The following is a 13,188-nucleotide window of genomic DNA, read 5'->3' on the forward strand; positions in this document are numbered from 1 at the left end:
TTTTATTAAAAATTAAATAAATAAAAAATTGACATTCGTTAACACCTCCAATTTTACCTCCGCCCTTCTTCGGACCCGCCAAACCAGATCTGGCAAGGTCTGGCTCGTCTTCCATTGAGGAAGATGAACTCGCTTTCATAAGAAAGACGAGCCAAATCTAGTTTGCCAGGTACGAGGGCGGCGGCAGATCCGAAGAAGGCGGCGGCGGAATCAAAAGTGTTTGTCCAATTAAATATATAAAAATATTAACACAAATATTTTATATTAAATTGTTGAATTATTATTATTTATTATTATTAATTTATGGAGAAGAAATATTTTTATTATTTTTATATCAACCAAGAATATTTAGAATATGTTAAATATGAAGGATTATTTGAATGTTATCCGAGTAAAAAGAGGTATTTGATGCTTCACGGTACAATTGAAAGTTAAAAATACAAAATAGAATAAAATTAGTAAGTTTATATGTCAGAGTGCTATTGAATAAAAGTCTAAATATCGATGATTCCCGAGACGTTAGGCATTTCAGTAATAAATAAATACTCTCTCATTTTTATATTGTTCATGGCTTATCTACACCAAATATACGTAGTCCTATTAAAAGAATTTTTTTCACATTATTATAAATAAATTTGAATAAAAAGTCAACAAATTGATCTTGTTGATTGGAAAAATCAACTCTTGATTATATTTTATCACAAGAGGCATTAAATATTTACGTTCCATTTTTTTTTCTTTTATAATTTTCCATTCTACATTTTGCATACATATGAAAAACATAAATTCTTATATTTAAGTTTTTTCATGATATTTTGAAAATAAATCTGAGTTTACGATAGCGAGATAATATAAAATTTAAAGCATAATTTCTAAGTTTTATGAATTCAACCCCTAAATATAAAATAAGATATTTAAAATAAAAATATTGATTAAATTTGATGGCGAGTCTCTGGGTAAAGCCAGATATCATAACCGTTGGACGACAGTGGAAGTCTTGATAAGCTAGCTGTCTAATTGAGATGTTTTTGTATAGAAATCTAAATGAAAATTACTAAATTAAGAAAAATACTATTTATACCAAGTTAATATTATCTTCTTTAACTATTATTACGTGACTACTAGTTCGTGCAAATTAAAATAAGCATAATCGTTAATGACATGGATAAATTAATTATTACCATTTACTAATTAAAGTCATTAGATTGTTTAATTAAAGAAAAAATTCACCTATAAATAAAAATCTCATAAGCTAATTTTATTAAAAATAAAGTAATTATAATGAAATCTTTCAAGAGAGAATATATAGTGATATTGATGTTTGTATTGCTAGTATCATCAAGCGACGCGTTAGGTCGGAAAAGGGTTACAATGAGGATATCTAACGAGGTAGAAACTACAAACCCTCTTAACCTCCATTGCAAATCGGGAGATAATGATTTCGGGGGCAAAGTGTTGAAATATAAGCAGTATTTTGAGTTTAGCTTTAAACCTAATATTTTCGGAAAGACTGTATTTCGTTGCGACTTTGTACTTAATGACTATGTTTATATGAACAAACTTGAGAGCTTGAATCAAACTAACATAGATGTTTACGGGGGTCGCAGTGATGGTCTCAAATGTCGTGCATGTTTTTGGGCGTTTCGAGAGAAGGGTCTTTGTTTGGGGCCAAATTCCACCGGTCCATTTTATGATTGTCGTGTTATCTGGTAATTATAATATATTTCGTTTCTATTATTATATTTTTAGCGTGATCTGTAATTATAACATATTTGCCATATGAATCGCCAACTTTTATTATTTGTCAAATCAGAACATCAAGTTAAAAGATGCTGAAGTAGATATTATAATATGCAGTCACGTCGGTATTTTTATTTTTGCATGATTGGCCGGTTTTTTAATTTCTGAAAAATAAAAGTTTGTAACTAATATTAGCAAGTTTTAAAATTTGTGTTTTAGTTGCAAATCACACTAAAATTCGTGATCTAATTTGTAATTAATTCAATTTTTTAATTAACATTATATGAATGAAAACATTCAATAATCAAAAGTGTGTGTGTGTGTGTGTGTGCGCGCGCGCGTATATATATGCTAATGAATAATTAACTAAATTTCCTAAATTTATCAGAGAATATTAAGTTGCGATGGATATGTTAATTTTATTTGAAATGTTAATTTAACATTGTTATCTTAATTTATAGCATCATAATGAAGATACCGTGATATATATAATCTTCTTTACCTATTACTAGTGACTCATATTCATGTAAAATGAAACAACAATAACATAATTATTTCATATTCATTTAAAATGAAACAACAATAACATAATTATTGATGAAATAGATAATTAATTATTTCCATTCACTAATTAAAAAAACTATTACAATACTTTTTTAGTGCAACTATTTTTTTTAATATATAGTAAAATTGAATTATTTTACCAAAAGAGTTTATAGATGTTTATATTACTAATAAATGATGTGTTATTTTGAACAGGTATTACTAAAACAAGAAGATGCTGGCTTTGGTGAATTTCAGTTAGAGCATTTTTAAAGATACTCTTTAATGATTATCAAAAAAATACAATTAATAATTATCAAAATTAATAATTTATAACCATTTGTATAGTTAAAAACTCAACAAATGAGTTTTTCAAGTATTTCATTTCATGTACTGTATTTTTCAAATATTTCACTTAATAATATTTAAATAAAAATAATATTATAAATAAGGATAATATAGGAACAAATATAACAAAAACCTAAATAGGACTATTACTTTTGGACGGATGAAAATAGACAATGAAACTATTATTTTAGAACGGAGGAAGTAATAAATTATAAAACTATTAAATATTAATAATATTAATTTTTTTGGATTTCCTAATATTAATTTTTTAATTTATTTTATTATTATAAATAATAATATACATATTAAATATTTATAATATAAGTGTATTTTTATTTTTAATTTATTTATTTATTCAGTTTTTTATTAAAAACAAATTTTAGAATAAAAATAACTAATTTATTTTTTAAATTTTGAAATTTTATCTTTTAAAAAATAAAATAGAGAGTGAAAATGAATCTCTATATATGGAGAATCATTTTTACTCTCTACTCTAAATTTAAAAAATAGAGAGTACATTGAAAGTTTAATTTAGGATGGCGATATTTCCATATCAACTATTTATAGGGCCAGAGCAACTTTGAAATATTGGACATTATTATCCTATATTAATTAGGCATTCATTTTTTTCTTTTAACTATTCTTTTAATTTCTAAATTAGCCTTATTTGATAATAAATAAAACACTTAAATTAAATCTGAATACTTATTCTATATCGATTTCTTTCTCCTTAATCGAACTAAATTTTTTGATAAACCTGCAAAACTAATTTTCTTAACAACACTATTAGTCAAGTAATGATTATTTTTAAAAAATGCAATACATCTTCTCACATAATTTTTTCTTATGGGTGTCGAATGTTGACGTTTTTCTATGCTGATTATTACTCAGATTAATTTGTTCAAATTAAATAATAAATTGTGATGTTAAGAAAACTTTCTATTGTAGTGGCAAAATCAAGTGCAGGTGAAATTTACATTGACAGTGATATATCTTGCATTTGTCTAACAATGTTGAGTGCAAGTGATATATATTAATTGTGATATTGCGTTTTTATTCATCATTTTATTATCAAAGCCATAAAAAGTCCAAAAATATGCCGTCGGAAAGTTAATTTACAGGTTTATTAAAAGGTGTGGTTTCAATTAAAAAAAGAAAAATTAATATTAAAAAAATATTCAAGCTTAAGTGTTCTATTCAAATAAGGCTAATTTAAGAATTAAAAGAATAGTCAAAAGAAAGAAATGAATGCTAATTAATAGAGGGATAATAGTGTCCAATATTTAAAAGTTGCTCTGGCCGTATAAATTGTTGATCTGAAAATATCGCCACCCTTAATTTATTATTAAATTCTCTAAATTAAAGAGTTTGACAATTTTAAATAGTCATTTAAAGATGCTCTTATAATTTGATCACTTTTTTTGGTTTAGTTTTACACATAATATTTTTGGGAGAGAATTAGAAAAAATACTTTATTTTTAAAAAATTATTTTATTGTCTACCCCAATAAGAAAAGATAAAAAAAATACCTCATCCATTTAATATTTTTATTTTTTTACTTCAAAAAATATTTTTTTATGAATTAAAACCTTTATTGAAAACTCAAAAAGAGAAAAAAAATAACAAACAAGAGAAAGCCAAGGAGGCTACAACCTTAAAAAGGAAAACTGATGAAGAATTATAATGTCGGGATTTCTAAACAGGCCAATACCAGAATAAGCATAAGAAGAATGGTTACATTTAATATAGAAATCCGCATTGATGAAGCGTCGAAAAATGATGTCGTCCGGAGAAGAATCTTTATCATCGAAAATTTTTTCTATTACGACATTTTCATATTTTTCAAATAAAAATAATCCAAGTGGTAGTTCAAAGCTTCTTAACTCCGCCATATGGAACAATAACAATCTACTGAGAGAAGAAGTCTTCAAAATTTGATGGTAAAACCCAAGCCAAACCCAACTTTTGTAAACTAATAAACCAAAATTTTCTTACAAAGATGCAATGTAAGAAAATATAGTATAAAGCTTCAATCTCACCACAAAAAATACAATCAACATTTACGTCCGTAATAATATCCCGAGAAGTTAGGAAAGAACGAGAAGGAATACTCTTGTGTAAAGTTGTCCATAAGAAGAACTTTATTTTCAGAGGAGCGTCTGAATTCCAGCAGGTAATAAAAGTTGATGAATCAGTCATAGTTGTTGTCCCGTTAACAACTCTGAGAATATCGGGCATCGAAGCAGCTGTAAAACCCTTGCTTCCAAACTTCCAAATAATAGTGTCTTCTTCTTAAGGCCCTTCTGTTAAATATAGGTACCAAATCGTTAATAGAATGAAATATGAGGTACCAAATCGTTTGAAAATCGTTTGAAAATGAGGTATTAAATCGTTAAAATAATTAGAAGTGAGGTAGCAAATTGTTTACATAATTGAAACTGAGGTATGAAATTGTTTGAAAGTAAATATCTAATTATTAACGGAACAAACATAAGGACTTTATAATTTAAAAAATCAAAAGCGAGGTACCAAATTTTTTAATTTTCAAACAAAAAGTATCAAACTGTGAATTATGAAAAATATTACGGGTTTTAAAATAATTTTCTCTAAAATTTATATGACTCTAGTGAAAGAATTAGTCATCAATATATGCACTAAATTAGAAAAGGTTCCGTATAATGATATTTTTTTCATGGATAAACAGAAATCTAAAAACAAACTAAAGCAAAAAAAAAAAAAAACTATAATTACTCCTGTATGGCAAACTGTGTCTCTTTTGTTTTTTAACCAAATATTCATCATCTCTAATTTTACCTCTTTTAAAAGAAGTTTAATTTGAATTAAATTTATATTTCAATTGGTAAGTATTTTAATTATTTAACCGGATTAATATGTATTAATTTATCCATACTATATAAAAACTTTCTTTTTCACTCGGTTACAATTATGTCTTACTATAATAAAATTAATATGTTTATCCGATAATAATTTTGATTTAATATATTTTTTGACTTTTAAGTTTGCACCTTTTATATCATTTGGTTAAAGTATATTTTTGACATTTGAAATTCTACTTTTTTTCATTTCGGTAAATGATAATGTTATTATAACACATCCACTCGCCAATGGATGACAAAAGGCCAAAAATATTAAAAAAAATTAATTACAAAAGAAATCTAAGCAACGATAAACATCATTATAAGAATAGCTAAAACCCGAGGTTTGAGACTTATTATATTCTATTGTCTTTCGAATAATCAAATGAACAAGAGGCTTGCTCTCTGTGAATTGATTTTGAAAAAATTCTCTTATTTTTCGTTTTTCAAATTTTCCAAATATAAAAAAACCTAATTAAATGTCAAAGAGGTATTTCTTAGGCACAAGAAAAGGTCATTGATGATGAATCTGAAACCATCCAATAGATGTTAGCTAAATCAGCAATAGAAAACCAAACCCTCCATGCAAAGCAACGATGGAAAAGAAAAAAAAAAGATGTGTTTTTAAAAAGTATTTTAAAAATTAATTAAAAATTATTTTGTGCTGGGCAGACGTAGCTACTTACCAAAAGACGAACAGCGAACTGCTATTGTATGGACATTATAATTACGTTCTTTGTAAAAGTATTTTATAAATTAAACTAAAATTATTATTAATGACATTATTGTAAATATGCATGTTTTTTTTTTGATAATTTTGTCCTTACTAATTAAATTGTGTGCTTTTAAGAAATAGAATTTTTTTAGAGGAAATTTCTTACAATTCACTATTTCCTATTTTATTTATAACCTTATATTTTTTATTATTTTTACTTTATTCTTTTAACTTTTTTAACGAATTTTTTTTTAATTTTACAAATACAATTTTTCACTTTTTAATAATTTATTTTTTTATAGATTTTTTCTGATGTTTTTTTTTTAATTTTTTTATCATATTTTTTAGTGTAACTGTAGTGTATATATGGTATTTTTGTAGTGTTTCTATGGTGTATACTATAAAAACACTATAAATACACCATAAACACTGCAAATATACCATAAACACTGTAAATATACCATAAACACTGCAAATGCACTATAGATATACTAGAAAAACGACAGAAATACACCAAAAAACATAGATACACCGAAAAACACCAGAAATACACTATAAATACACCAAAAATACACTATAATATAAATACATTATAAAAATATTATAAATACACCATAAATCAGTTTGTTCTTCACAAAATCAGTAGCATTAAAATAAATTAATAAATCTATTAATAAGAGAAAGACAAAATAATTATATGAATAATAGAACAATTTTATAAACAAAAAATTATAAATCTACAATAATTTATTAACAAAATGTTTAAATCGTCCTAAAAAAATTACAAATCTAAAAGCGATGTCAAGCGCGAACAGAAGAGACGATCGGAAAAGCGCGAACGGAAGAGATGAACGGAAAAATTACGAGAAATCGATCGAAAGTAGACGAACGGAAAAGTGAACGGAAAAGCAACAGGAAGAGGCAAACGGAAAATTAAACGAAAAAGAAGAAAAAAAACAAGAGAGAATTTTGAGAGAAAGAAGAGAGTGGCTATATAAATTTAACCTAAAATGAGATAAGACTTCTATATGTAGTAGGTATTATTATTAATATGTTTATTATTAGTGTAGAGTGGAAAATTATAAAAAGATAGACAAATTTGTTGTAAATATGTTTCAAAATGAGGTATTTTGAAAATATTCCCATTTTTTATAGATACTTATAATTCGACAAATATGGGGAAATTGATTCTGACCACCACTGGATTTTTCAATTTTTTTATTTCAGTCACTAAACTAGTTTTTTCTTTTCGATTATTAAAATTTTATTTTATTATAATTTTAGTATTTTCGGCCAAAAATAGTTAGGTGGCAGCCGGAAATTGACATATGTCAACCGGATTGTTCTACTTTAACTTTAAAAATTTATCACATATACATAATTTCACTTTGAAAATGAGTTTTTAAGTCAAATTATTCATATATGACAAATTTTCAGGTAAATAAATAATTAATTCCGCCACTGAAGCATTTTTTGCCTGAAAATATCAAAATTTAAAAAATTAAAAATTCAGTGATCAAAAAGAAAAAAAATTTAGTGGCTGAAATGAAAAAACTCTAAAATTCAATGACTTTCAGGATTAATTACCCACAAACATGAGTAAAAGAAAGGAGCGTATTAGTTGTCGGCTCACCTGAAATTAAAGTGTTTTTTATATCATTTATTTTTCTTTATTGAAAAAGATTTTTAATTGTCGATTAGAATTAAAATTCCTTCTTATAAATGGATTAGGAAATTATATGAATATAAAAATCCCATTAGGATAAGGACTTCACTATATATATGTATATATACAGCATTACATCATCAGTATCTACATTATTCAAACCAATTAAATTTGCTTTTTTTTCCTCAATTGCAATTTGTACTTCTTTTTAGCACATATTGTTCTTCAATCTTCGAGAAATAATGGAAGAGAAAAAGAAATTTAAGGGAAAGAAAGTTTGCGAATGGGGTGATTATAATTTTACGTGCATGAAAAAGAAAGCTTACGGAACTACCAAGAATCAAGCCGATGCTGAAAACATGCTTACAGATATAGTTGTTCGTAGATTGGATTACAAGCGTACTAGCCGCGAGAAATATGAGGATAAGAATGAGAATCAGAATGAGAATCTTCGTTTTCCAATAAAAAAGAGACGTAGTTTTCGAGAAACAATATTCTCGAGCCCTAATCTTAAACCGATAAGCTTATCCTTCAGAATTGATGCGAAAAATACTTTAGAGTTCGATATCCAAAGGGATGAAGAAAAGAAGAAGTTGTTAATGAAGAAGAGATATATTAAAAATAATGGTGAAGAAGATGTAGTTCCAAGTGATGATACAAAGGATAAAATTGAAAAGAGAGGTGGCTATGATATAAGATTTGTAATCTCAAAAAAGTTGACTGACACAGACTTGGCAAAACATAATAATAGGCTTTCGATGCCAGTAAATCAAGCGAAAAACGGGTTTCTAACAGAAGACGAGGAAACTACATTACAGGAACGTACAGTAGACGATAAATTAAAAGGTATAGAAGTTTTGTTTTTAGGACCATATGACGACGAAGAGAAGCCGATGACTAAACTGATTTTGAAGATATGGAAGATGAGTCATGGTAATCTTATTTACAATTTGATTAGTAAATGGAACGATGTAGTGAAGGAGAATAATGATGCATTTACCGTTCTTCCGTATGTTCAAATATGGTCGTTTCGACTTAAAGAAACTCATCAACTTTGTTTTCATCTTACAATTGTAACCTAGTTAGATTTATATAGTCAGATTCAAAGAAAAGTAAAGTTTAATATTATGAAAATTTGTTTAATATAATGGAAGTTTATAAGTAAGCGATGCTTTGTTTTACAAATTTCACATGAGAATGTATCTAATTTTTGATTTCGTTTTAACTTTTATTTTTAATGAGTGATTTCTGTTTGAGATTTATTTATGAAAATTTCATAAACTATACGAAACAGTAGAGGGACAGTTTGAACAAGCAGTATTTTGAGTTTAGCTTTAAACCTAATATTTTCGGAAAGACTATGTCTATATGAATAAACTTCAGAGCTTGAATCAAACTAACATAGATGTTTACGGGGGTCGTAGTGATGGTCTCAAATGTCGTGCATGTTTTTGGGCGTTTCGAGAGAAGGGTCTTTGTTTGGGGCCAAATTCCACCGGTCCATTTTATGATTGCCGTGTTATCTGGTAATTATAATATATTTTGTTTCTATTATCATATTTTTAGCGTGATCTGTAATTATAACATATTTGCCATATGAATCGCCAACTTTCATTATTTGTCAAATCAGAACATCAAGTTAAAAGATGCTGAAGTAGATATTATAATATGCAGTCACGTCGGTATTTTTATTTTTGCATGATTGGCCGGTTTTTTAATTTCTGAAAAATAAAAGTTTGTAACTAATATTAGCAAGTTTTAAAATTTATGTTTTAGTTGCAAATCACACTAAAATTTGTGATCTAATTTGTAATTAATTCAATTTTTTAATCAATATTATATGAATGAAAACATTCAATAATCAAAAGTGTGTGTGTGTGTATATATATATATATATATATATATATATATATATATATATATATATATATATATATATGCTAATGAATAATTAACTAAATTTATCAGAGAATATTAAATTGCGATGGATATGTTAATTTTATTTGAAATGTTAATTTAACATTGTTATCTTAATTTATAGCATCATAATGAAGATACCGTGATATATATAATCTTCTTTACCTGTTACTAGTGACTCATATTCATGCAAAATGAAACAACAATAACATAATTATTTCATATTCATGTAAAATGAAACAACAATAACATAATTATTGATGAAATAGATAATTAATTGAGGAAATTAGAAGGAGCACTTGATTTTGAAAAATAATTCTAAAATTACGTGTTCCATTATATTTTTTGATCATAAACTTTATGAAAGTTTTTATACGTATTGGACCTTATTTCTTTTGACCCAGCACGTGATAGCCCAAAATCATTTACCTCCATCACTTTTTTAGTTTCTTTCTTTAGTCTTCTTATTCAGAGTTACTCCTCCACAAACTTTTGTTCTTCTAAACTAAAGACAAATCAAAATCATAAAACTAAACCAGCCTAAGTTTTTGAAATTGAATTCCAAAATCAATTAAATTGTGTTTTTGTCTCTCATTTAAACCATAACTGTTGCTGCAATTTTACCCAGGTCATAAATATTGCACTTCTTTAAATGATAAGGTAACTTAGGTAAGTGATGCAACTTAACGATCTCAGCTTCTTTTACCACTCCGGCGCCGGCGCTCGTCGCGTGGTCGGCGTTGTAACGGTGGTGAAGGAGTGGTACAGTGATGATGATAATGAGGTGATCGTCGATGTTATGGCGGTTGGCGAAATGAGAACGCCGCGGGATTTGAAGGAAATGAAAAGTAATGAGAAGTTGAGTGGTTTTGTTTTGTTTTGTTTAGGCAGCCTAGATTGCCGGTTATGGCGATTTCAGAGGAGATTTGGGGGAGGATTTGTGAGATCGGAGGTGGTTATGAAGGTGATGGAAAAGGTGACGGTGGCGGCGGCGGTGACGGCAGAGATGATTAGATCGATGTTTCTTGTAAATTTGTTAAGAGCTTCGTCTTGGCTTTATGAATTGTTCAATCTGTCAGTTTGTTTTACAGTGTTGTTCAACTAAAGTTCATAAATATTGTGATTCTTCAAATTATAAGATAAGTGATGCATTCTTTGAGCATATTTGTATTCAGGTCTGTTAGAATTTGAGCATCTTTGTTTCATGGTTTCGAATTTTTGACTTATAAAAATGGAAGAAATCAAGAAAACTCATAAAACTATTCTTTTTCCCATCCATCTTTTTTGTTCTATATATTAAAAATATACAAAAAATATACTAATTATTATGTTTGATTTAAAATTTGATAATTAGTTTTTTCAAATTTAGTTTATTGTATACTTTTTGTCTATCTTCTATACTTATTGTATATACTTTGTTAGTAATTATGTCATGTTGGGTTTTGAATTTGATAGAATCTGTTTAAAATAATGTATATTTGTTGTATGCTTTTTGTCTTTTCTCTATATTCCTTTTGTAATATCAAAAATTTTTATAGAAAATAATAAGTATATTTTATGTATAATTTATGTATATTTTGTGTATATTTTATAAAAATGTTAAAATAATTATAAAGTATTTTGGTATATTATATGTATATTTTTTGTATGTAAATTGGTCTTGTTGTATTTAACTCAGACATACATTTTATATAATTTTAATAAATAATTTGTATACTTTTGATACATAAAAGCATAATTTATATAAGACGGCTCTTAAAGTAAGTAATACTCATTCCGTCCTATAAAAGTAGGCCGTCTTTCTATTTTGAACGTCTCAAATTATATGTACCTTTTATTTTTGGTTAACAATTTAAAAGTTAAAAGTCTTCTTTACCCCCCAATAAACATACTTAGTTATTGTCAAATAAATTAATTGTTTCATGATCCAACATAAAATAAATATCATTTTTAATACCAATGCAAAATACACTAATAAAATAAATAATCATTAATAAATTATTTATATATCTAAAAAACTATAAAAGAATAAAATTGAAAAAATAAATAAAAAAATAAATTTTAACTAATGCAACTGTAATTTTTTTAATTATCGTGTTTGTCCAAATGTTCTACTATCATTTTGGGACGGAGGGAGTAATTTTTTATTGAAGGTACTTACTATATTTTTATTGTATACTATATGAAGTAAGAAATTTCATCGGAGTGGTTAGATTTGGGAAGTGGGTTAGACCTATTCCGGGCAACGGATGTGTATATTTTGTGTATGCTTTATAAAAAATAATAAATTAATGAAAAGAGTTTGAGATGAATAATTTTGCTGTATTTTCATTAATAATGAAGCATGTATTTATAATACATTCAAGAGTCCTACTCCTATACAATTTAACTATCTGAGATGTATAGGATAAGAGATACAACTAATAATGAGTTTAAGTTTTAGCAAACAATAAAGAGTTAGGATAATGCAGTTGCTTTATCCTTATCATCCCCCCGCAAGATGGATGACCGAGAGGACATACCAATCTTGTCTCGAAGTGTAACGAAGCGAGTGCGAGATAAAGGTTTAGTGAGTGCATCAGCAAGCTGATCTGCAGATGAGACATGAGAAACGCGCAGTTGACCATTCTGAACTTGTTCTCGGATAAAATGAAAATCCAATGCAACATGTTTCATGCGGGAGTGAAATACTGGGTTGGAGCACAGGTGCATAGCACTAATGTTGTCACAATAAATGGCTGGAACCAGAGGAAGTGACATTCCTAGTTCACTGAGTAAGGAGCAAATCCAACGAATTTCAGCTGCTGTTGTAGCTACGGAGCGGTACTCAGCTTCAGTCGAGGAGCGAGCTACAGTGCGTTGCTTCTTGGAACTCCAAGAGATGGGATTACGACCAAGGTAAACAATGTATGCACCAGTTGACGTGTAATCATCTTTGTTGTTAGCCCAATCCGAATCTGAGAAAGCATGAAGTGAGAATGGAGAATTGCGATGAAGCATTATACCAATATCAATAGTGCCTCCAAGGTAGCGTAGTAATCGTTTGACAGCAGACCAATGATCAGTATTCGGTTTGTGCATGAACTGAGATAGTTTGTTGACAGCATATGCAACATCTGGGCGTGTGAGAGACAAATACTGGAGGCTACCAACAATAGCCCGAAATTCGGTTGGATCAGAAAGAGCAGCTCCGGAATGAAGGCTGAGTTGGGTATCACTAGCAAGTGGAGTTGCGATGGGTTTGGCTTCAGCCATGTGGGTGCGGTCAAGAAGATCTTTTATGTATTGTCGTTGGGACAAAAACAGCCCATGTGTACTGGGCAGGACCTCCACACCAAGAAAGTATGTTAACTTGCCGAGATCCTTGAGAGAAAACCGAGTAG

The 13,188-nt window shown here is 27.8% G+C and overlaps 2 protein-coding genes across 2 annotated transcripts; both read left to right on the forward strand.

The window, feature by feature from the left end:
• The first annotated feature begins 1,281 nt into the window (after positions 1 to 1,281).
• On the forward strand, positions 1,282 to 2,689 carry LOC126686206 (S-protein homolog 29-like). Its single transcript, XM_050380250.2, has 2 exons — positions 1,282 to 1,709; positions 2,500 to 2,689. Exons 1-2 carry the CDS (start codon positions 1,282 to 1,284, stop codon positions 2,507 to 2,509), a joined length of 438 nt encoding a protein of 145 aa, XP_050236207.2. The 3' UTR covers positions 2,510 to 2,689.
• A 7,562-nt stretch (positions 2,690 to 10,251) lies between these two features.
• Positions 10,252 to 10,975, forward strand: LOC130015631 (uncharacterized). Its single transcript, XM_056106116.1, has one exon. It carries the CDS (start codon positions 10,482 to 10,484, stop codon positions 10,908 to 10,910), a length of 429 nt encoding a protein of 142 aa, XP_055962091.1. The 5' UTR covers positions 10,252 to 10,481; the 3' UTR covers positions 10,911 to 10,975.
• The last annotated feature ends 2,213 nt before the right edge of the window (positions 10,976 to 13,188 follow it).

Source organism: Mercurialis annua, linkage group LG6, assembly GCF_937616625.2.
Source record: "Mercurialis annua linkage group LG6, ddMerAnnu1.2, whole genome shotgun sequence".
NCBI classification, from domain to species: domain Eukaryota; kingdom Viridiplantae; phylum Streptophyta; class Magnoliopsida; order Malpighiales; family Euphorbiaceae; genus Mercurialis; species Mercurialis annua.

Excerpts from the sequence above, each read along its gene's own strand:
- LOC126686206 (XM_050380250.2), top strand. The coding sequence starts at position 1,282 with ATGAAATCTTTCAAGAGAGAATATATAGTGATATTGATGTTTGTATTG.
- LOC130015631 (XM_056106116.1), top strand. The coding sequence starts at position 10,482 with ATGCAACTTAACGATCTCAGCTTCTTTTACCACTCCGGCGCCGGCGCT.